A 27,219-nucleotide genomic window follows, 5' to 3' on the forward strand; every position below is an offset into this window, starting at 1 on the left:
TGGCTAAATTTGAGCCCAGATGTTATTTCTTTTGTGAAGTAACTCAGTTTAGTGAACATGTAGTGAAAACTACTGTAGAAGAGGAGCATTTATGGTAATGGTTTCCATGTAGGAAAAGGCAACTGAAAGCTGTGTGTGCAGTTTAGGATATGTGCTCATATTCTTTGAAAATAAATGTATAAGGTACATATGTAAAGCACCTTCCTTTCCAAAGTGTCCCACAGCACTTCACAAGCTATATAAAAACTACTGAAATATGGATGTGCAAATGTACAGGGTACCTCTGGCAGTTTTTATAAGTCATTAGGTGAACGTTACAGCCTTGTAAAATGACCCCTTACAATCTTGCTGTATGCATGTTACACTGCCTGCTGAGACACAATAGCTTATGTGTTAATTTTTGAAAATAGAGGTTCTGAGCACCACCTGGGAGATGCTGAGTATGCTCAGTTAAATAGTCAGACCATATCTACACTGCAAAATAAAACCCGTGGCAGCGAGTCTCAGAGACAGGGTCTACAGACACCTGGTGGGTGGGTCTCAGAGCCCAACATCCAGCCTAAGCAGGAATGTTTATACTGCTATTTTTAGCACCGTAGTGCAAGCCCCTCAAGCCTAAGTCTGTAGACCAAGCCTCTGAGACCCGCTGCAGTGTGGTTCTTTTTCCTTCAGTGTAGACATACCTAATGGACTATTTAAAACTATGTCTAACTCTGGTTGACTTCAAGATAGTCTTTATAATGCCTTTAATGTAAATAGTATCAGTTCCTAAGTGACTTGCCTAAGACCACAGAACCAGGGTTAGAATTTGAAACTTCCTGCTTCCCAATCCTCTTGCTGTTCCATACTTCTCTCTCTCGTATTGTAAAGATTGTCATCAATTCCAAAGCCCTTAGGTGTTGATGTAGGGACTGGAATCTTCAGATTGGCAGATATAGTGTGGAATTATGTCTATAAGGCAATTCCCTAGTGTTTCCACATACAAAGGAGCTCCAAAGCTGGAGTTATTTCTTCTAAATTCAGTTTTAATGGCTGAAAATCCACATATTAAGGCATGTAGGAATTTGTGGAGTTGGCCTGACATGTCTCCTTTCCTTCCTTAACCACTTCCCCTTTCATGAGACTCTGAGATTGCAAACATGGAAGTAATGAAGAATAAAAGGTCTTCTCTCATGCATTGTAAAATTTGGAAAAATGATCAGTTTCCTGGGGAGAATCCAAACTAGTGAATAATCTGCTACAATCATGATCTGCCTAAGATCTGTAGTGGAATTCTGAGGTAAAAATGTATATTTAAAAAGTACCTCATAAATAGTGTAAATTAATGAATGTTATTAATTTGAGCCTAAAGAAGTGCAATATAGTGTTAGAATTCAGCATTTGGATACAAAACACAGTGGTTTCATTGAATAATATTTGCCTAAAATAAATCTGTTATGTAAGTTTTCTCTTTTGATGCAATGTGTTGCATTAAAACATCTCTTGGTATGCCATCATAGAGAGACACTGTGTTCACTCTTTGAACAAGGCCATTTTGGCTTGGCATCATTTTTAATGGATATGAATCATATAATTCTGGAACATCTTTGTCAATAGATTGTTTCATGAGGGGAAAAAAAGGCTGATTGTCACACACCAAAAATGTCTCTTGCTGTCTTACCACATCTGGCCAAAAATGGTGGGAAAGAATTGAGGAAGGAAGGCAGTAATTTCTTCCTCATTTTCTCTTTGTGTTGCTAATAAGAGCCCGCTCCTTCTCCCATGGAAGTCAATGGGGATTTTGCTGTGAGTTCAATGGGAGGAAAGCTGGAGTTTGCTCTGTTTAGTATGTTGTCTTATAATGAAGGATATTTGCAGAGAAACAGTAACTAGTTGCTTTTGTTTGTCTTTTTATTCTCCTTTAAGCATGGCGTTATTGCTACAGAAGATGAAGAGTATTTCATTGAGCCTTTAAGGAATATAACTGAAAATTCCAATCATTTTAGTTATGAAAGTGGTCGTCCCCATGTTATTTACAAGAAGTCTGCCATGCACCAACGACATCTCTATGATCATGCTCATTGTGGCGTCTCAGGTAAATAAGCATGAACATCAATTATGCTTTCACTCTTTTAAAAAAAGTGTCATTTAAGATTTAAAACTAAAAATACCTTTATATTATTTCTACATTAGTTCCATGTACAGTATGTAATAGGGTTTTATTATAGTGAGTTTTGCGTTAGGAACTCTCCTCTTGGATGATGCTGTTCACCCCTTTGAAAAGTAGCTTTGCATTTTTTTCAGATTCAAGTCAAGAATGTAGTGTCTTTGAAGGCTAAGGCACTGGGAGTGAGTCTTATTTTATTCCTGTATTGAGTACAGTGGTAGTGATGAGCGCAGGCTTCCTCACAGTGTGCTGTAAGTGTACCTCATCCCTGACTGGAAGGCATGACTTGAGTGACTAAGTATTACAGCTGAATGTTTAGTAATTGTTGTGTATCTCATTTGAAAAAACTTGACACATGATAAATGTGTGTTGATGTTATGATTAATACTATATTTGGAAATGAGCTGGAAGTGACCAATTTTTTCTTTGATACTCTTTGATACTGATTATTGATTCAGTTTGTTAAGGTTACTCCCAAAATAGTTGCATAGGTGATTTAATTATGCGTGTCATGGGAGTGAAATCATAGTTTTGGTTGAAAGATGTTTCCATTCATAGCCCAATTTTCCATCCACTTTAAACTTTTTCAAAACTCTTCTATTATCCTCAATGTTCCCTGCTTAGACTGATGCCAAAAGATAACTTTTTTTAGGTCAGTTTAGAGTAAATCTAACAAGCTGTTTTAGATTTATGGAACTAAAAAAATATTTTTTACATCTTTGACAAATGGTCTAACCTTTTATTGTTTATGTACATCTTAAGAATAGTTTGTTCTTAAAAGTTCACTTTAATCTTGGGCATTAGTCCTCAGTAAGATCTTGTGCATAGGACAGGTTTGGCAAATATTAATTTCAAAATAAAAAAAGGTAACAAATTCATTATTGACGTAATCTCTGTTAGCTGCTATTGTTGGAGACTGTAACTTGCTGGCACCATCTGACTGAGATTACAACACACAAACCCATACCTGGAGAAGAGCTTTCCTGAGTGGTTCAGTTAATTGTGTTCTTCCTCTGTGTGGGGAACAGCACCCTTCAATTCCTCCTATTTAATGAAAGGATCATGGAATGTAGGTTACTGCTTTTTTCCCCATGATCATAGCCCCTATCAAGGCTAATTTCCCACTCTGGCACTTTGAGTGCAGAAGGTGGGGGCCCGCAAGGATTCTAAAAATTAATACTTGCCACTCCAGGCTTGTATTAAACTTCCAAGATTACAGCTTTTCAATTACCTTGCACCACCCAAGTGCAAAACCCCCTTGAGAGCCCAGGAAGGCGCACTTGGGAATTCCTTCCTGTGGGGTACCCTCAAGCCCTTTCACCCCCCCCTCCGGAAAAGAAAAGAAAAAAGAAGGAGAAAGAACAAAAAGGAAATCAGCTGTTGCCACCAGCTAATTAAACAACATGTGCACAAACCTCTTAAGACACAGAAATCCAATCATGTTCTTAAAAACATTAATTTTATTTTTTAAAAAAAGAAGAACATACATCTGGAAACTTAGGCTATTGCTAGATTTTAAAAGAGTAACTACAAGGATTAAGCATCAAGAATAGTTTTCTTGAGGTTCAGCTTAAAAGTTACAAGCAAAACAAAAGCATTTGGGGTTAGCACAGAGGAGTCCACAAGCCATAAAGAAATAAAAAGGATAAACCTAATTGCGTCTTCCTAGACATTTCCTCATCTACTTACATATCTGGGGTTTTAGATGAGTAGTTTCTAGGTATGATACTGACGATTTTTCATATCTGGCCCAAAGCTTCTTATAGCATAACTGCAGCCCTATCTGCCTCTCCCCGGAGAACAACAGACAGACAAAAGGGGAGTCTTGTTTCAATTTTAAAAAGTTCTAGTCTTCCCATTGGCTCTTTTGGCCAGGTGCCCACTCACTTCCTTTTACCTATGCATAGCAGTGAGACTTTTTAACCCTTTATAGGTAGAGCAATTAGAGAACAGCTACTAAGAGGGATTTTATAGGTACTGGCTGGCTGGGTGTCCATAAAAAGGAGCTATCTCCCCCTTCATTTATCACAGCCCCAGAGCAGGGAAGACATATCAGCCCCTCCTAAGGACACCATGTGGGGAGAAAGATAATTAACTATACCCAAAAAGTCATCCGTGACAACTGAGGGGAGGTGAGATGACCAGCCTGGTGTGGGCATATTCTAAGAGGTGATCATCACACACACAGTTCATCAAATGTGTATATTGAGAGCTTGCAGTCCTATAAAATGTGTCCCTGCACTCTCTTAAAAGTGTCCATATACTACCCACAGCTTTCAAATCCCTCCCACCCTCAAGTCCCTCACATTCATAACCCCTCCCCCCCCAAATGCAAACCATCACCTGCAACAGATTCCTCTCTACTTCCCCTCACTGCCTTGGAACCTCCTTGTCCCAAGTTCCTTCTCCTGACATACTCTCCACATTTCTCCCAGATGTGTGTGTCTTCCACCCTGCCCACTCCACTCCTCCTCCCGCCCACAACTGTAAAACCCTCAAACTTCCTCAGGACCTCTGACAAGATCTCTTTTTTTCATCCTTTCTCAACTTCCAAATCCCAGGACCAGGTCTACGCTAGAAACGTTTGCTGATATAGTAATGTTGGTTAGGTTGTGATTTTTTTTTTTTAAAAGATACCACTTTGAAACCAGCAAAAGCTGTAGTGTAGATGCAGTTACATCAGCAAAAAGTGCTTTATTATATATTCAAGGAGCTATACTGGTAAAAGCACTCTGGCTGATATAAACTGTGTCTACGCTAGGAGGGTTTGCCAGTTTAGCTATATTTCTAATATAGACTAGACCAAAGTACCAAAGGACACCTAGCCTGTATCAGCAAAATAGACAGGTATAGAGGGATCTCCAGTCGATAGCATTTGGTGGACATGGGGAAGATGATATTTCTGACTCATCCGAGAAAGATGTTCAGATATGTGGCATGAAGTGGGCAGATTGTCTGGAGGATGTTCAGTTTTCCTTCGAGTGATTGTGTAGATATACTTTCCACCGGATGTGCATGTGCGCTCAGTGCACTGGAGTGGGAAATTTTTGTACCCCTACATAGCACATATATCTCTATTGTCCTTGTGTTCTTAGGTGAGGGCATAAAAGGGGCGTGTCCACCACCTCCTTCTCACTTCCTTCTTACCGCCTGTGGCGAGAGTTGGAGTCCCCTGTAACATTAGCTTTGGTTAGCCAGCTCTGGAAAATGTTCTCTGTATAGTTAGTATAGTTGTAGTTAGTATTTAGGATAGGATAAGATAGTTAGTTTAGGTGTAGCTTTATTAGTACCTGGAGGATTTATTATGAAAAAATCCCCAGGTTTTAAACAGTGTGCCATGAGCAGGGCTGTTATCTCTGTCACAGATGGGCACAAGAGCTGTCTGGTTTTTCTGGGTGAGGGACAGAAGGGGGACAAATGCCCTATTTGTATTTTCTTTTGCACCACACTAAGAAGCAGCGTGACTATCATCTTAAAAGTTCACCTCATGAAGGAGGTGATAAGACCTGCAACTGAACCAAGCCCCAGTCATGACCCAGAGGATTCTGAATCAACTCAGAGTGCTACTCCAGCTACTTCTGACTCCAAACGTAAGTCTGGGAATAAACATCATCCTTCCCCTTCTCTATTTGAATTGAAGTGTTCTAAGCATTCAGGCTCTGACATTACCTCTAAGTCTCAGACTGCTCTCTGAAAATCATCTGGTAAATCCTCTGGTGCTGGTTCAAGGCCTCGTAAATGGAAGTGCTCACTTCTTCAGTCAAGCATGGCATCATCAAAAAGTAAATGCAATTTTGGGTTGCATTAATAGAGACATAGCATGCAAGTCACAAAAGGTGATAGTACTGCTCTACTCTGTGCTGGTGAGGCCTCAGCTTGAGTACTATGTCCAATTTTGCTCACCAATGTATAGAAAGGAAGTGGAGAAACTGGAATGTATCCAGAGGCAAGCAACAAAGATGATCAAAGGGATGGAATGCACGCCATATGAGCAAAGGCTGAAGGAACTATGTTGTATGTTTAATTTGGAAAAGAGGAGATTAAGCGGGGACATGATAGCAGTCTTCAAATACTTGAAAAGCTGCTATAAAAAAGATGGAGAGAAGTTGTTCTCTCTTGCCAGAGGGCAGGATAAGAGTCAATGGGTTCAAATTACAGCATAGCAGATTTAGATTAAATCTCAGGAAAAACTTCCTAACTGTAAGAACAATAGGACAATGGAACAGACTGCTTAGGGAAGTTGTGGAAGCTCCTTCACTGGAGGTTTAAAAAAAAAAAAGGCTGGCTAGCCATCTGTCTTGGATGGTTTAGATACAACAAATCCTGCATTTTGGCAAGGGTTAGACCAGGGAGGGGGCAAACTACAGCCCGGGGGCCACATCCGGCCCTCCAGACGTTTTAATCCAGCCCTCGAGCTTCCTCCGGGGTCCGGGGCTTGCCCTGCTCTAGTGCTCAAGCGGGGTCGGGGGCTTGCCCCGCTCTGCACGGCTCTTGGAAGCAGTGGCATGTCCCTCTCTGGCTCCTATGTGTAGGAGCAGCCAGGGGTCTCTGCATGCTGCCCCCGCCCCAAGCGCCACCCCCGCAGCTCCCATTGGCCGGGAACCGCAGCCAATGGGAGCTGCAGGGGCAGCGCCTGTGGATGGGGCAGCGTGCAGAGCTGCCTGGCCATGCCTCCACTTAGGAGGTGCTGGAGGGGTGAGGGCTCCAGCTGGGGGTGTGGGCTCTGGGGTGGGGCTGAGGGGTTGGGGATGCAAGAGGGTGCTTTGGGCTGGCACCGAGGGGTTCGAGGGCAGGAGAGGTATCAGAGCTGGAGGTTGGGGCGTGGGAGAAGGTCAGGGGTGCAAGCTCCGGGTGGTGCTTATCTCAAGCAGCTCCCAGAAGCAGCAGCATGTCATCACAGATACCTGGTCGAATGATGACAATCAATAGGACACTAGAATATCAGGGTACAAAATGTTTAGGAATGACAGACTAGGTTGTGCTGGTCAGGGAGTGGCACTATCTGTGAAAGAAAGCAAAGAGTCAAATATAGTAAAAATCTTAAATGAATCAAGCTGTACAACAAAATCTCTATGGACAGAAATTCCATGTTTGAATAATAAGAATATAGCCGTAGGAATATACTACTGACCATCTGGCCAGTATGGTGATGGTGACTGTGAAATAGTCAGGAGATTAGAGAGGTTATAAAAATAGAAAATCCAATAATAATTGGGGATTTCAACTATTGCCATGTTGACTAGCTACAATCACCTCATCACCACAGGATGGGATGAAGAAATAGTTTATAGACCCGATTGATGACTGCTTCTTGGAGCAGCTAGTTTTTGAATCCACAATGGAAGAGGCAATTCTTGATTTAGTCCTAAGTGGAGCACAGGATCTGGTCCAAGAGGTGAATATAGCTAAACTGCTCAGAAATAGTGACCATAATATAATGAAATTTAACATCTTTGGGGGGGGGGGAAGGGGAGTGAAATACCAATGAAGCCCTCCACAGTAGCATTTAACTTCAGAAAGTTAGTGAATGAGAAAGCTAGTGAAATGGAAATTAAAAGGAGTAGTCACAAGAGGGAAATGCCTGTAAGCATTAGAATTGGAAAAGTTACAGAGAAGGGCAACAAAAATGATTAATTAATGAGACCGTTCTCTGAGCTCCCCAACTGCCCCCTTAGGTTGGTGGAAGCACTCCTGGTGAGAATACACACAACCAACCCAAGGAGGGTAGTGTGGACATGAACCACTGCAGTAATTACTGTGGTGTTTGTAAGTCAATCTAATATAGGTCCACTTAAGTTTTTAGTGTAGACATATCCCCAAGTGTTCTCCCAAGTAGGTCTGAAACTAAATGTGCAGAAGTCAGTTACAACTCACTCAACATATAACTTTCATAGAAGCAGACCTCCACGTCAGATCAGCCATAGCTTATCTCCAAAAGTGGGGGTATCAATTTATAGCTGCCCTTTCCAACAGCCTCAGGTCCAACCCAGCAACAACAGTGCATGTCTGCCTTCAGCTCCTGAGCCACATGGTCTTGTGCACATACATAACTCCGCACGCCAGACATCACCTTCTCTTTCTGCAGGGCTGGCTTCATTTGGTATATTGCCCTTCCAAGCATCCTCTGGACATGCCCATTTGTGTACCTCCTTCAGTGTTTCAGTCTCTGAAATAATAGTTGGATTCATGAAGCATACGCAAGGGAATTCCATTTCTATCTCCAGAACTGACTATGACTCTGGTAACAGATGCATCTTTAAAGGCTGGAGTGTCCATCTTGGTCATCTTCAGACACAAACTCTTTGGTCACCTCAGGAAGCTTCCCTCCACATAAATGTCCTGGAGCTCAGGGCTATTCGTGAGCCTGAAAAAAATTTATGCCCACTATTCAGAACCAGACGGTGCAAATTCTTACAGACAGCACCACCACAATGTTTTACCTGAATAAGCAGAGAGGTGCAAGATTGTCTCCACTGTGCCTGGAGACTATTGTCCTGTGAAATCTGTGTATTCATAACAATGTTTCCCTGAATGCTTTTCACCTTTCAGGAATGAGAAACACACTAGTAGATTCCATCAGCAGGGTTTTCACAAGTGGTCAATCAAGAAGAATATTCACCTCCAGATTTTCCACTGCTGGGGATACCCAGTAATAGACTTGTTTGCGACCAACCTCAACAACAAATGCACAATGTTTTGCTCCAGTGCCGACTGCAGCTGGGCTCCATCACGGATGCTTTTCTTTTTTTCTGGTCGGTCACCTCCTAAATGCATTCCCTCCTGTTTCTCTCATTCCGAGGATACTCAGGAAGTTGAAACAAGACAAAACATAATTAGTTCTCATTGCACTGGCATGGTCAAGACAATATTGGTTCACAGATCCACATTACCTATGTATCTGTTCACAGAAAACTCTACACTAATTAAGGATCTTCTGTCTCAAACCCAGGGCAAATTTCTGCATCCCAACCTCAGATCTCTCCACCTTACTGTGTGGATGATATGTGGTTGAACACCCAGGAGAAGATGTGCTCCAGTGAGGTTCAGACCATCTCAGTGGGCTACGGTGACCAGATCGCAAGAGTGAAATATCAGGACACATTGGTCGAATGGGGGAGGGGGAGGGAGGGAGATGCGGGGGACAGACAGACACAGGTGCACAGCCCCAACCAGAGCCAGAGGCATCACTGGTCCACCTGGTCCTGTGCTACCAGCGTGCCCCTTCCTGTTGAGGGTGGGCCCATGCTGCACCACACAGCTACCCTGCTCAGCGCCCCCTGGATCCACTATGCCCAGAGCCCCCCTACAACCCTTCCACCACAAATGCACAGTGCTGTGCACACACACCCTGCCCAGCGCCCCCCTGCCCACAGCCCCACCACAGCTGCCCAGCACCCCACACAGAACCCCCCACTCGCTAGTTTCCCAATACACACAGATTTCCCCTCCTTCCCTTCCTTCCTCCCTCCCAGTGCCCTTCCCCACAGCCCCACCACCACAACTACATAATGCCTCACACAGACCCTCAGTGCCCTGACACACACAGATTTCCCCCACTGCCCAGCACCCCCCCAGACCCCCAATGTCTAACACCCCAAAACACACAAACCTCCCCCACTGCCCAGCACTCTGCACACCCTCACAGCCCAGCGCCCCACACACCCTACCCAGACACTCACTCCATCACACCCTGCCCCCTTCCCTGGCCGCACTCACCAGCCCTGTTGGGAGGTCTCGGACTCCTAGGGTGAGAGCGGTGAGGGGAGTCTCCAGACTCTCCATGTGCTGCGCCCGCCACAAGTGCAAGCTCCGTGGCTCCCATTGGCCGGGAAAAGCGCCAGTGGGAGCTTCCGGAGCTGCGGAGTGGGGCTTGCAGGCGCTGGCAGCATGCAGAGCCCCCCCACCCTAAGAGCCAGAGGGACCTGCCAGAGGGCGAGGTGGGGAGTCCTGGCAGTGCTCACCTGGGGCAGCTCCCGTCCTGGGAAGCATCCGGCAGGCTGGTCCCTCTGGCTCCTAGGGTTGCGGGTCAGGTCGGGTGTGGGGGGCGGAGAGCTCTCTGCCCACTCCTGGCACCTGCAAGCCCCGCCCAGCAGCATGTGGCACTCCTGCCGGCAGGCGGGCGCCGGGAGCTGCCCCAGGAAGCAGTGAACGGTGGCGCCACAGCTGCGGTCCGGACGGTCCCCGATATTGGGACAAAAGGGCGTCCTGACCAATGTAAAGTTGGGACGCGGGACAAGTCCCGTAAAATCGGAACTGTCCGGATAATATTGGGACGTCTGGTCACCCTACAGTGGGCAGCAGAAATGAGTCCACTAGAGCCATATATGCAGAAAGTGGAAGAAGTTTTCCATTTGTGTGCAGTCTCACAGTTTATCGTTCCTTCACACAGGGATTTCACATGTGCTGGACTATCTTCTGCACCTGAAACTGTTAGGTCTTTCAGATCCTTCTGTTGGAGTTCATTTAGCCTCTATTTCTGCATTACATCCACCACTAGACAGATTTTCTAGTTTCTCTCATCCTCTTGTTTTTTTATTTTTTTTGAAGGGTCTCATTGATGTTTATCCTCCTTTGCTCCTGTGCTTGCATTAGATTTAAATCTAGTTCTCTCCAAACTGATATGACCACCCTTTGAGCTTATGGCTACAGCTTCATTACCTGTATCATCCATGAAGATTGCATGTTTGGTGGCAATCACTTCTGCAAGGAGGGTTTCAGAACTCTTGGCTGATCCTTCTTTCATGGTCTTTCATAAGGACAAAGTATCCCCTATGCTACTGTGACATTGAAGTCTATATGGTATTATAAAAATATGCTAATGAGTGAATATAATGTAACTGGAATATGCTTCATGCAAAAGGTCTCTTGTAAGGTATCATTACAAAGCTTATAATCTACTGAGTGTGATCATCTTATTTGTATAAATGTACCACTCTTGTATCTGAAACTAGAAATATGAAATATAACTCTGAGGGCCTATTGTAATTATGCAAAGTGTGGGTCATTAATGGTGGTTTGGAATCTTCATGACTCCCATTAACCAGGACAATTGTCTACAGATGGCTGTGTTTTACTTTCCTGTATACGTGTGTGTTGGCAAGTGGGCAATGAAGTCTTGCAGTGACATGTGATCATGTCACCTGAACTGGAATCCATCTTTAACCTGGTGTCTTTCCATTGAGAAGGAGGGGGTGGGAACCCAGGGAGGGACAAAGGATTCCCGCCTTATGCAAAAGATATATAAAGGGGTGGAACAGAACAAAAGGGGAGGAGCCATCATGAAGAATCTCCTAGCTACTACCTGAGCTGAAACAAGAGCTGTACCAGGAGAAAGAATTGTGCCCAGGCCTGAAAGGTGTCCAGTCTGAGGAAAAAACTTGCTGAAGTATCTCTGAGGGTGAGATTATCTGTATTCAGTTTGATTAGACATAGATTTGCACGTTTTATTTTATGTTGCTTGGTGACTTACTTTGTTCTGTCTGTTAGGACTTGGAACCACTTGAACCACTTAAATCACCTGGGGGGGAGGGATAGCTCAGTGGTTTGAGCATTGGCCTGCTAAATCCAAGGTTGTGAGTTCAATCCTTGAGGGGCCCAATTAGGGATCTGTGGCAAAATCAGTACTTGGTCCTGCTAGTGAAGGCAGGGGGCTGGACTCAATGACCTTTCAGGGTCCCTTCCAGTTCTATGCAATAGGTGTATAAATCTTACTTTCTGTATTTAATAAAATCACCTTTTACTTATTAATTGACACAGAATATGTATTAATACCTCGGGGGAGGCAAACAGCTGTGCATATCTCTCTATCAGTGTTATAGAGGGTGAACAATTTATGAGTTTACCCTGTGTAAGTTTTATACAGGGTAAAACGGATTTATTTGGGTTTAGACCCCATTGGTAGTTGGGCATCTGAGTGTTAAAGACAGGAACACTTCTGTGAACCTGCAGCTTTGGGGCATGTAATTCAGACCCTGGGTCTTTGCTGGAGCAGACGGGAGTGTCTGGCTCAGCAAGACAGGGTGCTGGGGTCCCGAGCTGGCAGGAAAAGCAAGGGCAGAAATAGTCTTGGCACATCAGGTGGCAGCTCCCAAGGTGGGTTCTGTGATCCAACCCGTCACAGCCACATCCTAAGTATATGCCTAAGGTAGTGTCAGTCTTTCCTCTAAATCAAACAATTACTTGTGTGGTGTTTTCCCTAAAACCCTATTTGTTTAAGGCTGAGGAAGCACTCCATACCTTGGATCTTTGTAGAGCCCTGACATTTTACTTGGACCACGCTAGATCCTTCAGGTCTTCTTCCAGGCTGTTTATAAACTATGCTGAAAGGATTAAAGATCAGTCATGTCATCTCAATGAAGTTCACATTGGAACTCTGACTAATAAAATCTGTTCTGCTTTTGCTAAAGTCTTTCCTCCATTAGATATAATGGCTCAATCCATGCTCAGGTTATCCCTAAACTTGTGACTTCCAGATGCGGGGACTGGATGACAGTGGATCACTAGATAATTGCCCTGTTCTGTTCATTCCCTGTGAAGCATCTGGCATTGGCCACTGTCAGAAGAAAGGATACTGGGTTAGATGAAACATTGGCCAGTATGGCCGTTCTTATGCTCTTCACATCAGCTATCCCGAGTAATATTTCAATAACTGATATATGCAAGGCAGCGACATAGTCATCTGTGCATACTTTTCCAACTCATTATGCCATCACTCAAGCCTCTTGTGATGATGCCAAGTCAGTGTTACGGTCTGTTCAGATGATCCGAAGTCCCTCCACCTGTAAGGGAAGTGCTGATGAATCATCTACAGTGGAATGTATATGTGCACAATCACTTGCAGGAGAAAAAAACATTACTTACCCTGACAGAAAGTTTGTCAAAATGTGTTGTTCACATACACATTCTGCTGCCCTCCACTTCCCTGCTACTTCGGACATTACTTACTGTGGTGCAAAAGAATAGAGAGATGGGTAATGGACACATACTTTTTATGCCCTCGCCTGAGAGCACGTGGCACGTGCACCACCTCGTGGTAATGTTGGCAAAAGTCTCTGACTCGAGTGCACTGAGCGCACGCACATTTACAGTGGAATGTGTATGCGCATAGCACCTCTCAAAGAAGAGCAGTTATTGTAAGGTAAGTAACCGTTTGGTCTTTGTTCAGTGAGTAAGTGGAGGATCACATGCAGTATGGGTGAAGGATCATGAGGGGTTTGTGACTTGTATTGAAAAATAACATTTGAGGAAAATATAAAGATTTCTGTCTCTGGCCCCTAGATGTGGTGTAGACAAGGATTTAGGGCAAAGTTAAGAAAGAAAAGTCTCATTCATGTTTCTAACTAATATTTAGAGTTTTGGTTTTTTTAACTATAATGTTCAATAAACATTTCATTTTAAAGTATGTATACACTCACAACATTAACTGAGTTTGGTTGTGAGAATAGTGTTTCATGAACAAAGTCAATATACAATAGGACCACTTTTCTGCTCTAAATTACACTAGTGCAAATCCAGAATAACTCCATTATTTCAGTATAAAGGTTATGATATCAAAAATTTGAACAGCATAAATGAGATTTATTTTATTTTTCAGGAAAAAGGAGTTAAGAGTAATACTATTTCATCTCTTAAACATCCTGTCCCCACCAAACTGATTCAGTTCCTCACTCCTCATTATGGGCCTTGTCCTACTCAATTGAAGACAGTGGCAAAGCACCCACTGACTTAGAGTTGGATCAGGCCCCCCTGTATACCCCTGAATACATAGCTAAAATCATTAAGGGCTTCATCCTGGGAAATTCTGGGCACTCTCAGCTCCATTGACTTCACCAGGAGTTGAGGGCACTCAACTTTTTGCAGGAGTGCTGAACATCTAGCAGGATCAAGACCTTAGAGCTATCTCAATTTTTCTATCAATTTTTACTGCTCTTTCATATATATAACTAACATTGTCCAAATGCAGGACCACATTAAGCATTGGTAAACAGGCGAAACTGCATTATGCCAGAGCAGAATTTGGCTCAGTTTATAATCACACTTAATGTAAGAGTTCTATAGACAGCACGCTGAAGTCTTCCATTATTAGCTTTGCAACAAAGATCATATTGCAAATTTACTTTCATGGTATTTTCACTTGGCTGCATAGTTTGTTGAAATGATTTTTTAAATGGTTTTTTAGCAGATGCCTAGCAGTGCATGCTGTATTGTTAAGGTTGCAAAACAGATTTCATTGTAACCTGCTATTTTTGCATACTCATAATTTTTAAATATACACACCGCTTTAGCTTAGCTGAAATGTTTTATATTAGATTTTTGCTTGAAGGTGAATTATTGTGGTTTTTTGAGAATTTAGCAAAATTCCTTCAGCAATTTTAGAGTTATAAGAGAGTGAAAAAGAGTACACTTTTCTCATTGCAAAAACAAAACAAAACTTTTGAATTGAATCCACTGATTGTAAAAACAATTGAAGTTTGAAAATTGACAAGTATATAATCCTGGGATGGCACAACTATGTGCTTCCCCATACCCAGAACAGATTGTATATACATAGTCTAGCCTAAAATGAAGGGGAGGGGGAGCTCACATTCATATGTCCTTATCTTGCACATTTAAAATGATATTAGCATTATTAAAGTATTTGTCAAAGTTAGGAAAAAAGTGGTATCTATGGAACATTATTTTTTTTAAAGAATCTTTATGCTTTCTCATGTGTTATTCAATTGAATAGCAACACTTGCTAATGAATGCTTATACTCTGCTGCATCATTCTATAACAGGGGTAGGCAATCTATGGCACACGTGCCGAAGGCAGCACGTGAGCTGATTTTCAGTGGCACTCACACTGCCCGGGTCCTGGCCACCGGTCCGGGGGGCTCTGCATTTTAATGTAATTTTAAATGAAGCTTCTTAAACATTTTAAAAATCTTATTTACTTTACATACAACAATAGTTTAGTTATATATAGACTTTTATAGAAAGAGACCTTCTAAAAACGTTAAAATGTATGACTGGCATGCGAAACCTTACATCAGAATGAATAAATGAAGACTCGGCACACCACTTCCGAAAGGTTGCCGACCCCTGTTCTATAAGAATTAATCTAATATATCATTCAGTAAATGAAACTTTTGTGATTTTTGGGCCTGCTCCTGCTATCACTGAAATCAACAGTAAAACTCGCATCAATTTCAATGTGAACAAGATTTGGCCCTTTATTATGGAGATGTTGTGGCGATCATGAATCCACCGATTAGGTTTAGTCAAGTTTTGCACTTAGTCAGGTATTCAACATCTACATTATGTATGAAGAATGCAGAATATTCTTCCCAAACTGACAGCATATACTCTTTGTGCACTGAAATGCTAAGAATTTGCAATAACATTTGTTAATTTGAGTTAAAATTAATTTTAAATTTGTTCTTTTAGAAATTTAGTACTTGTCAGACCTTTTTGTGTCCCAAATTATATTAATAACAGAATAATACTGATTCTTCGAACTTTACATAGAGTCAAAAGTCATTAGTTTTATGCATAGGTTACATTAGGCTGGAATTAATTATTAAAGATTAATAGACAGGGCCAGGTCAATAATTCATATCACTCTTCATTAGTGCTTTTGTGCCATCAAGATTTACTTAGCCAATCATTGATCTTCTTCTCCAGCTAATTGGCATGATGCAGTTCTCTTGTTTGTAATGAGTCAGTGGTTGTGAGGGAAGTGTACATGTGTCAAGTAGGTTGTCAGGTGTCTGGTTTTTGACTGGAACACCTAGCCTAAATCTGGCCAAAAAGGGACTCTGGAGGCTCTGGCCAGCAGTGCTGACTGGGGCATTAAAAGTCCAGTTGTTGCAGGGCAGGCAGGCTTCCAGCTCCGTGTGGCTCCAGGGAAGCGGCCAGCATGTCCCTCCAGCTCCTAGGCATAGGGGTGGCCACAGGGACTCCGTGCACTGCCCGTGCCCTGAGTGCTGGCTCCACAGCTCCCATTGGCCAGGAACAGAAGCCATTGGGAGCTGCAGGGTTGGTGCCCATGGGCAGGGGCAGCGCATGGAGCTCCCTGGCCCCCCTGCCTAGGAACTGCTGCTAGAGGGATGTGCTGGTCGCTTTCAGGAGCCGCCCGAGGTAAGTGCTGCCCCCTTCAACGCTTCCTGCCCCCCAAACCCCAGCCTGGAGCCTGCACCCCGCACCCAAATTCCCTCCCAGAGCCCTTGTTAGTTCCAGCAGACATCTTAGGTGGAAAGCAGGGGTGTTCTCATGACTGGCAGCCCCCTTTGTTCTGTTCCACCCCCTTTCATAGCTTTGGCACAAGGCAGGAATCTTTTGTTTCTCTGGATCCCCACTCTCCCTTCTAAATGGAAAAGTACCAAATTTAAGATGGATTCCAGTATCATGTGACATGGTCACATGTCCTCTGAGACCTCATTTTTCATTACCCATTTTTCATTGCCCACATGTACACAGGAAGGCTTTCAGGTAAATAAACCCATTCACAACCAATTGTCCTCGTTAATGGGAGCCATCAAGATTCTAAGCCACCATTAATGGCCCACACTTTGCATAATTACAATAGGACCTCAGAGTTATACTTCATATTTCTAGCTTCAGATACAAAAATGATACATACATACAAATAAGAGGAATGTATTCAGTAGGTTATAACCTTTGTAATGATACCTTACAAGAGACCTTTTGCATAAAGCATATTCCAGTTACATTATATTCACATTCATAAGCATATTTTTATAAAACATGTGGAGTGCACCATCACAGTGCCATTAGACAGTTGGCAACCCTACCCATCAGGGAGGCTGGGAGGAATCCTGCTCTGGCAGGGTGTGGACAGTAAACCCAGGGGCGTGGGGAAAATCCTGAGGGAAAAGAAGAATACCAGCCCACTGTTAAATGGAAGCGCGGGACCCACCAAGGGAGAGAGGAAGCTCTGTCACAATATATATATATAAGTACTTTGTTACCTTGCTATGAAAGCCATACCTTTATGTGCAAAATGTTTTTTGTTATTTACTCTTTAAAAGGTTTCTATAAGTGCACACTAAATGATTTTCAAATTATTTATATCTTTTATTATGAAAGAGAAAAAAATTCCTAGTCTACATTTCATGTTTATAAAATAATTTTTATATTATAGAAGCACGAAAAATCCTCAAACTGATGAACTTATGCAACTTGAATACGGCCAAACAAAGTTTTTTTTCCCATCTTATTACAAAATGTATCAGACAAGATTCCAGACATTCCTAATTCACTGCTTCAGTAAGACTAGAATCTTTGATTAATTAAAACAAACTTTAATTTCCTTGAACAGTGATTGAAATACAGGAAAATGCTTTTTTTTGGTTATAGAAACTTCAGCAGTCTTTAATACCTGAAGTTGATTTTTTAACAGATGACTATAACCTTGCCTAAGGGATGTCACAATGATATCAATAAACCCAATGGTTTGAAGTAACCAAGTTTATTTTCATTTTGCAGTGTCTCTACAATTTGATATGGGTCTTTTAAAGAAATGGCTCTGATAAAGCTATATATTCTATGAACTGTAAACATTTAATAAATGAGAAATATACTGCAACAATGAGTCCTTGTTTTGACCTTGTACACATTTTCTTCATAGCTGAGTCATTAACCATTGAAAATGAGGTGTATAGTTGAAGCAACTACTGACTCCCATTGACACTATAGGCACCATCACAAATTAACTAATTTCAGTAGATACATGCAGAAATAGACCCATGTTTATTACTCCCATGAGCTATCCTTTTAAGCCCTCAATTCAGCAAAGCTCTTAAGCTCAGATATAGCTTTAACTACATGCTTAAGTCCATCCATACACAGCAGAGAACTTAAGCACATGCTTAAGTTTAAATATATATGTAAATTTCATTGACGTAAATGGGACATAAGCATGTGCTTAAATTAAGCCTGTGCTTAAGTGCATTGCTGAAGAATAGACTCAAGCACATGCTTAAAGTTAAGCATATGCTTACTTTATTAAATTGAGCCAAACCCACAGGGCTACTTTTTAAAATACGGACTGTTCATTATGGATGTGACGTGCCAGTCGCTGTTCCGTAGTTGAGGATGACATACTTAAATATTCATTCAGAGAAAGAGAGCGAAAATGACTCGATAGCCCAGGAGTTTGGGTGCCCACCTGGAATTTGGGAGATCCAAGTGCAAGTCCCCGTTTCAATGACTATTTGATTATTTATACAGAATGGAATAGCTTCAGTGGGAGAAACTGAGAAAAACCCACCCCAGAGTACCACATAGGCCAGTAACTAGGGCATTCAGATGGGAGAAGTAGACTGGAGTTCAAATTCCTGTGCCATTGTAGCCAGAAAAAGGATTTGAACATGATTCTCTTGTAGCTTGGATGAGTGCTGTAACCACTGGGCTAACGTTGGTAGGGGTACTGCTGCTGTCTCCTCCCACTGACCATACTTACCTGATTGGGCTCCACAGGTGAGTTAGGTGGGGCAGTGCCTATCTTGAAGGTCCCACTGGGGTTTAGGCATGAGCTAGGTGCTTGGGCATTAGGACTTAGGTGGCTATGCATATGCCCGGCAGCAGAAATTTAGGTACCTTGAGGACTTTACTAGCGGAAACTTGGGTGTTTGCAAGGTTATGTGGCAGCTGAGCTGGTGTTTTGAGGATCTAAATTTTGGACTGAGGCACCTAGCATGCCAGTTAGTCACCTGAATCTCTTTGTGGATCTAGCCCTTAGTTTATTTTATTGTTAAAATTAATTAAAAAATAGGCCCATTAAGATGTGTAGTCAGACCGTTATTAACTTCCTCCTGAATGAAAACTATTTAATATATTTTAAAACATCAGTTTAATCTGTCAGAACAGACACTATTACGCACTAAGCTTAATTGTACAGTTATTGCATGATGTCATTATAGGGCAAAATTAAGGTTTTTTGAATGCCTTAACTGTGTATTACCATGCCTTAATATGTTTGGATTTCTTTAAACTTTAAACCTTAACTCTGAATTTCCTAGGCTTGTAGTGCTTATTTTTGGGATAATTACAAGATCCCTGTAGTGTTATTACCATTTAAATACTGAAATGTATTAATCCTTAATTCCATGTTGTAATGTAATTTGTATCTGGGAATATAAATAAGAGTTTTGCAGGATCAGGCCTTTTAAGAGAACAAGTTGATATTGTTAGCAGTAGCTGTATGAAACAATGTATGAAAGCAAGAGAACTTGCTTTATATTTATTTAAAAAAATATTTCTCTGTATTAAATCTAGCTCCTTTTCAATCTGCAAAAATATTTGCTAATGAAAGTGTAAAATATACTATATATTTATAGAAAAGATTTAATTTCTTCTTGCCCTCAAGAAACTCTTGTTATTTTAGAAGCTTTAAGATAATAATATCAACATAAAACAGCTGTATTTGAACATGTTTAACTAGTGACCCATCTGAAGTGGTTAATTATTTTGATTCCTAGAAGACCTCACAAGAAGTAATAAACCTTGGTGGATGAATGATGCATCTGCTTTTCCAACTTCACTTCCAATTAATAACACTCTAAGTAGTCATCGTCGACAGAAGAGATCAGTAAGCATTGAACGCTTTGTGGAGACGCTGGTAGTAGCAGACAAAATGATGGTGGGATACCATGGTCGCAAAGACATTGAACATTACATTTTGAGTGTAATGAATATTGTAAGTTTGACCCCTCTATATATTAACATAATTAACACTTTTTATAGGATGGGCAATTATGCAATATGGTTTTCTGATTTGAAATAAACAATGCTTTAAAATATGTATCAGCCTGCAAAAAGTGATATATAGTAAAATGTTAGTATTAGGAGATAAATAAGATGTGCAATACTATTGTCTTTTCTCCATCAGGGAGAATATTATGATCACTGTTAAATCATGTTTCAATGCCTTCGGGTTTCATTTTAAATAAATTGACCCTCTAATTACGAGTTATAGTGATTACACTTTTGGTTGGTTCTTTTCTTTAGCTAGCGCTCTGAACATCTCTTGTCATGAGTTATTCAGTTGTGAAACAAGTTTATTCTATAAAGTGTTTGCAGTGAAAATAGTGTAGGGAATATTGATTCATCTTACTGAATAGATTAAGGCTGACTTAGAAATAGTTCTTTAGATGCGTGTAAGAAGTGTTCAAATTATGAAATTATATTTAGTAAGAGACAACAGACTAATTTTTAAGCATATGTCAAATGAATGGTGTTTCTTGTCTGACTTTGTGTCTTTTCTTCTTTTCTGGAGGTCAGGTTGCCAAACTTTATCGTGATTCCAGTCTAGGAAACGTTGTGAATATTATAGTGACTCGTTTAATTGTTCTCACTGAAGATCAGGTAAGACTGAGCTGCAATTACATTAAACTTCAGACCAATAAACTACGGCATACTTCACTCTGTACCATTGTAGAATCCACCTAATTATTGTTTAGAAAGGCTATATTTGAGTATAAAACCTCATCTGTAATCTTTTGCTATTTTTAAGGAAGATTGAAATAGTTTCAAGGAATATGCCTCATTTATCATTTTAATATTTACCTAATGTTACAGATATCTTCAACTTACTTTTGGAGATTTCAGGGGTAGAGACTTACAATTACAATTTTATTTCTATGTCTATATTTTTATAATCTAAAATTTTTTTATTGACATAATCATTATTAAAGCTGGAAGTGAAAGAATGCCTGTTCAGTAATACACTAACTGAACTCTGGGTCAGATTTTAGAGATAAAAATTGGCAAGAAGAGATTATTCCTAGAAACCACTGCTTCTAATTATAGTCCCATTTTAGTCTTCAAAAAGCTTAACAACTGACCTTAGTAATTTGTTTGGAACATTTCTGGTATGCATGTTGTATTGCAGCCAAACTTGGAGATAAACCACCATGCAGACAAGTCCCTCGATAGCTTCTGTAAGTGGCAGAAATCCATTCTCTCCCACCAAAGCGATGGAAACACCATTCCAGAAAATGGGATTGCCCACCACGATAATGCGGTTCTTATTACTAGGTATGGTTTATTGCAGGTCTTGTATTTATTTTATCTTCTTTCTATGGTTTTCTTGTATTTACTTATGTATAAAACCTATATTTAAAGTAATTTAAGGGGTAGGTAATCTTGTGAGGGTAAAAAGATAATATGTTGCTTGTCTTTGAGAATATATCAGACCATTAAAACATAGATTTTAAAAAATTGGAAAGAAAATGTCTAAGAACTTACAGTACTTACAATTTCAATAACTTCAATAACTGTGCTTCTCATAACTGCTCCCATAAAAAAATCTTGGAGTAGATCTGATGAATTTGCTTGATCGTTTCAAACTTTTATAGTTGAACAAAAATTCTAAACATTCTGGGAAAAAGATCAACAAGCAGGAGAAAAAAATTGTTTTGTTACTACTGTATAATGTTTTCAGTGTAAAACATTATTGCCAAATTCTTGGTGTAAATCAGTGTCACTTCACTGAAGTCAATGGAGCTATGCAGATTTACACCAGCTGAGAATCTGGCTGTGCATTTGTTGCTGTGCTATCTAACTTAATTTAAGAAAAAAGTGAAATTTTTAGTGTTCATATCAAGGCTACTTATGTGTAAAGGTATCTTGCTGTACATATTACCATTTCTATGAGCAGGTTCAACACTGCTAAATCTATAATCTTTCAATCCTGTTAAATACGTTTTCTCTGTGTAGTTACAGGTAAACAAATATTGTACCCTACAAATAGATTGTCTTAAAATAGCATTTCGTGTGCACCTGTTTCTTAGGGACAGTTTTCTTTTTTTCTAAATATTAAAACAGTGATGCTAGTATTGATCTATATAGCTAAGGATCGTTAATGTTTCTGTTATAAATATCCTTTTCAAGGGGCATATTCTATACTCACTCAACATGTCAAATTTTAATGGAGGTTTTAGGTATGGAATCAGTGTAGAATAATGCCCTCAAGATTTATAAGACAAAATTCACTCCTGGTTGGAATTTGAGCATAAAAGCGATGATATTTTTGAAAAAATTCTTTCATCTGTTTTTGAATTACAGCAGCGCAGCGATGAAAGAATATGCTAGAGGTCCTGGATTCTTGTATGTAACCATTTTGAGTGCAAAATATGTTTTTCATCAATATTTCATAAATTACTTTTAATATATGCAATTAATGAGCACATGTAGTAGCTAGATTGATACAATACATTCCAATATCCTTGAAAGAACTGCTTTGGTCTAATGGGTAAAAATCACTTTGAAAACATCCTTAAATAAAGTACAAATTTAGAACCTAATAATGTTCCATTTTAAGGCACTGATTCTGCAAAGACATGCTTAATATGCAGGCTTAATTTTATACATGTGAATAGTCCCATTTATATACACATATGTATGTCTCTATCTGTTGTATAAACAAATATTCTCAAAGTCAATGATTTTATATACTTTCATGAGGGAGTGCTTCTTTTCATTCAATGATTATAACTATCTAATAAAACTATAAAAATGAAATTCTCACACAAAATCTACACTAAATAATATTAAGGACTTGACCTTCCTCACCCAGAAATCCCTGACTTATGCTGATTTATTTTAGTAAACAGTGCTAAGGCTGAAACATTAGTCTTAAGTCCCCAGTTACATCAGCCCCCTCCTGGAGCATGGCACCAAGCTGGTATAGAGAAGGAGACTGTAAGGCATTCTCTCCTCCCTTTTTCTTTCTCACAGCAATTAAAAGAAGCTTGATAAAAGAGATTTGCATGGTCTGCTTACTGTAGGCAGGATTGGGGACGTGGCATGCTTCTATCAGCGATGCCAGTGTTTATGCTATAGCCAGAAAGGAATGCTGATCAGCAAGAGTATTTCCTGGCAGCAAAAACTGTACCCCCTCAACACTGTTGTGGAGACCCTGAGGACACAAGGCGTGAAGCTGAGTTTGAAGATTTTTTTTTTCTTTTTGAAATAGCTCAGCAGTTTATTTCCTTTCAAATAAATGTCATGGTAGCTAAGTGCAGGTAGCTAATACTGTAATACTGTACACTTATTGCAGAGTCTCAGAATAGTGGTTAACATATTTCACTTAAACACAATGGGAATATTTGATAAAGGAATTGTGCCCGTTATTCAACATTTCCTTGCTTTTATCTCTTTACTTGAAAACTCTGAAGTTATTTTGTTTGTGTTGGTTTTGTGCACAGGATAAGTCTGTGGTTGAACTAAAATGTTAAACAAATAAAGGCTGTTTTCTCTATCACAGTCCCTTATTGGATGGTTCACTTAGTCATTTTTAGTATGACACTATACCAAATCCTAATATTTTATCCTGTAATTGTTGCAGTGAATTCTTTAAAAAGAAATATTAATAATGTTAGGATACTGAGCTGATAGTTTTCTATATAAAGTCTACTGTTGATTAATACTATAGTATTGTTTGGATAATCAATCTCCTCCTTCCCATAAACTGACTCTGACTTTAGCAAACCCCAATGGAGCCTTAGCAATTTTCTTTTTATTGACAAAAGAACATTAAAAATAGTGTGGAAACTTGTATAGGTCCATATTTTATCTCTGAATGTGCACAGGAGCAGTGTGTGCCTTTTGAGGACAAACTACAGTCATTAGACTTGAATACAACATTGTTGGTGTCATAAATGGTATCATCCTATTTTAGCAAGATGATCTCCATCTTGGTAGGGTCAACTCTGTGGAACTGGGCCTAGGTTTTGTGAATCTCTGTGCAAAACAAAAAAGCATAGAGACCCATCCAGTTTCTTTCCGTCCTATGAGTTGGATCCCATATCTTTGTAGACGTACAGCATCCTCTTCCTGGTAGCCTCTTGTCTGCCTGTGACCCAGCTGCTATCTCACATCTGAGGCTCTAAGAACCATGTTCTACATAGTTTCTCTTCCAAATATGAAACTTTAGAAGCTAAAATACCCAATATACTATACTACAAATTATTTTTGCTATGGCAGATTGAGTTAATACTTTCAGCCTGAGTTGGGCTTTTGGCCCTACTTCCTCCCCTGTTTCAAAAAATCTCTTCCTCTGTTGAGCCTGAAAGCCAAAAAAAAAAAAAGAAAAAAAAAAGATTGTTTGAAACCATCCATATCTTTACCCTCCTGGCAACTTTTTAGCCCCCCCCTTGTACCCTCCCCCACTCCATGATTAATTCTATAGCAGCATAAATTAGGTGCAAGAGTGTTGCTTGACCTAGTCACCTGTGCAGAAAAGTATGGGGACATGAAGTGTCCTCTTGCTCCCTTGCATGGTCTGCTTGCATCACCGCTCACAGTGTGAGGGGAATAAACAAAATAAAAGTTATTTTCGCTCTCAACAAAACAAAAGGATCTTTAATCAAGCCCATTAATTTCTGTAAGGTATAGACTCATAGCCTGAGACCGTTAGCTTGTTATACCCAGGTACAGAAAAGCTGTTTTTTCAAATAACATATATGACTGATTGAATAAAATGTTCAGGGAATGAATCTCCTCCTGCTGGGAGAGAAGATCCAGAGCCATTAATTTTATTCCCTGGTATGGCAGCAGACCAAGTAAAACACATATCCAACAACCTATGGAGAAAAGAGTTCTAGGGGGAAATTGAGATGCGCGTGTGTATCTCCAAAGGGCAGAATTTGGCCCCTAGAATTTAAATGTTTTAAACAGAGAAACATTTGGAACTTCATTCACTTAAAGGGATAGTGTTTGTTTAAAAGAGTAAGAGCATGAAATTTCACATCCCACTGATAGTATTCCATCTTTGGACTTTTTTTTTGTCTTTTAGAATTAAATATAAATATAATGTGGTTTGCAAACAACGAAGTGATTTAAATAAGAGAATAACTTGTTACAGCCATAAAGGATTTAAGAAGAGTTTGTTCTTATTATTGAGTTAGAGGCAGTTTCTCTTTTCCTATTCACAAACTGTATTGTTACTTCTTCAATAAAGTGCTGCAATGACATTGACACAGATGTGGCCCCTGCAGTTAGTACCTTATCATGCCTAGAAATTTTGGAAAGTTTGTAATATTAAAGTGATTGAAATCCCTATAAATAATGATTTTATATATACCTTAATCCTTCAACTCTATATACACAATAATCCTACTGAGTTAAGTGGACTCCTTGTGTGAGAATAAACACTACATATATGAGTAAAGAATCAGGCCCATAGTGTTTTATACTGAGTAATCCAAGTATTTTAATAATCTATATTTTAGACAAACTGCAGAAAAACTAGAAAATGCCATATGTGGTATATTTTGTGCATTTTCAAGTAGTTACACATACTTTTTTGGGCTGGAGACATTGAGGAGGCCCTGAGCACTTTTCTTAACTAGACACTTCTGTACTGTTGCCAGCTACTACTGTCCTTATTATTTAGGAAGTATATTTCTAGGCAATACGCTGTGTTTCTCCTTTTGTCACCAACCAATATGCTCTGCAACATGCATCCCCAGCACTGCCAGTATCCACAGGAAAGGCAATAGTATTGCTATACATTTGTTTCTCTGGATTTTTCACATCCTTTCAAATGAAAATGCATAGAAATATGTTCATGTTTTATTGTATATGCAAAAGAATCACTTCACCTACTGAATGACAGACCTACTTCAGTGAGTCACTTGGCAGCTGTTTTCCAGGACACAGCAACACTATGTAACATTTTAGAATGCACAGTAGAAAGTATTGTATCCAGGGGCATAGCCTATGGTAGGGGTTAATGCAGAGGTGCAGTGGCCCAATCAGAGTTCCTCGAGGCATAATGCCACAAAACTCCCTCTGAGGGCATAGCAGTGAGGTCCTTTAAAAGAGTGCAGGATGTGTTCCCCCAATATGGGGCCATCTTTGCTGGCCTTTTCAAGGGAGAGGAAAGGGTTATGGCATCAGTGTTAGACTCTTAGTCTTTGTGCTCCTGAACTAAAGGACTCTAATTTTTCTTGACCTCTGCATAGAGGCACAAAAGAGAGGCAAAAAGCTTCTTTCATTTTCATGCATACCTGTGCAGAGCTGACCACAGGCCTTTTATTTTTAATATATTTAGGGCTGGATTTGGCTTTTAGGAACCAAGAGATGGTGTTCAAACTTACTCTTTCTCTGCTTCCCCTTTGCTCAGGGGGCTCTTCTTAGAGTGCTTGCTCAGTCAATTCCATGTTAGGTATGGGCGTGCCCATGTGCACAGTTGCCGGAGATTTTTCCCCCAGGAGATTTTCCATAGGGCTGGCCTTAGTGCTCCCTGGAGCCCCATGCTCATGCACAGTATAAGGGGCTCTGCCTGCCCTGTGCCCTCTCAGTTCCTTCTTACTGTCCATGATGAATTGCTGAAACAGCTTTCTCTCTTCCACTTGCAAGTTCTCCCAGTGATTTTTTGCACTCAGTTGTTCTTGTGTATAGTTAGGAGTTTAGCTGTTAGTTAATTAGTTAGACTGAATAGCAGTCCCTATCACGGGATGTCATCCTAGGGATGGGATATGCCCTGGTCCCCGGGTTTTAGACCATGCGCCACCTGCCATAAGCCCATGCCAGTGAGCGACCCGCATGTGAGCTGCTTGCAGTGCTTCAGGGAAGATCACATTAAAGATAGATGCAAGATCTTCAAGGGCTTCAGGCCACGCACACAAAGGACAGGGACATTTGTCTGAAGGCCCTGTTAATGGAAGCGCACTTAGACCTGCCTCGGAGCTGTCCTGCTTCAATTTGGCACTGAGCACTTCAGCCTTGCTATGGAGGGCTCCCCCAGTATTGGGAATTTCTTGGCACCAATCACCATCTCCGGTGCCAAGGAAGCGGCACAAGAAACAGTGTGCCAAAAGAGGGCACTCCCCTGCGCCGAAAAAGGATAAGCGGGGAGTGACTGATGAGGTGAGACCTGTACCAGGCCACTCGTCCTCCCCAAAGCCTCCACCCAGGGCTCTGAGCCCAGTCTGGGCCCCACCACCTTCTCCTCGGAGTGGTCGGGTCACCCTACTCTGGAGAGCCCCTTCAACACCTTAGGCTTTTCAGGCAGCAAAGGACCTTATGGCTCTCCTAGTATTGCCCACTCCCCAAGACTATCCACT

At 40.7% G+C, this 27,219-nt stretch overlaps 1 protein-coding gene across 1 annotated transcript in view; it reads left to right on the forward strand.

The window, feature by feature from the left end:
* Positions 1-27,219, forward strand: part of ADAMTS6 (ADAM metallopeptidase with thrombospondin type 1 motif 6) — a 310,431-nt gene that overhangs the window by 19,583 nt on the left and 263,629 nt on the right. Inside the window, exons 4-7 of the mRNA XM_054031218.1 lie at positions 1,906-2,074; positions 19,627-19,844; positions 20,429-20,512; positions 21,039-21,184. Of these exons, the coding sequence (XP_053887193.1) occupies positions 1,906-2,074; positions 19,627-19,844; positions 20,429-20,512; positions 21,039-21,184 (617 nt within the window). The remainder of the gene's footprint in view (positions 1-1,905; positions 2,075-19,626; positions 19,845-20,428; positions 20,513-21,038; positions 21,185-27,219) is intronic.

The sequence above is a fragment of the Malaclemys terrapin genome, chromosome 6 (genome assembly GCF_027887155.1).
Source record: "Malaclemys terrapin pileata isolate rMalTer1 chromosome 6, rMalTer1.hap1, whole genome shotgun sequence".
NCBI classification, from domain to species: Eukaryota; Metazoa; Chordata; order Testudines; family Emydidae; genus Malaclemys; species Malaclemys terrapin.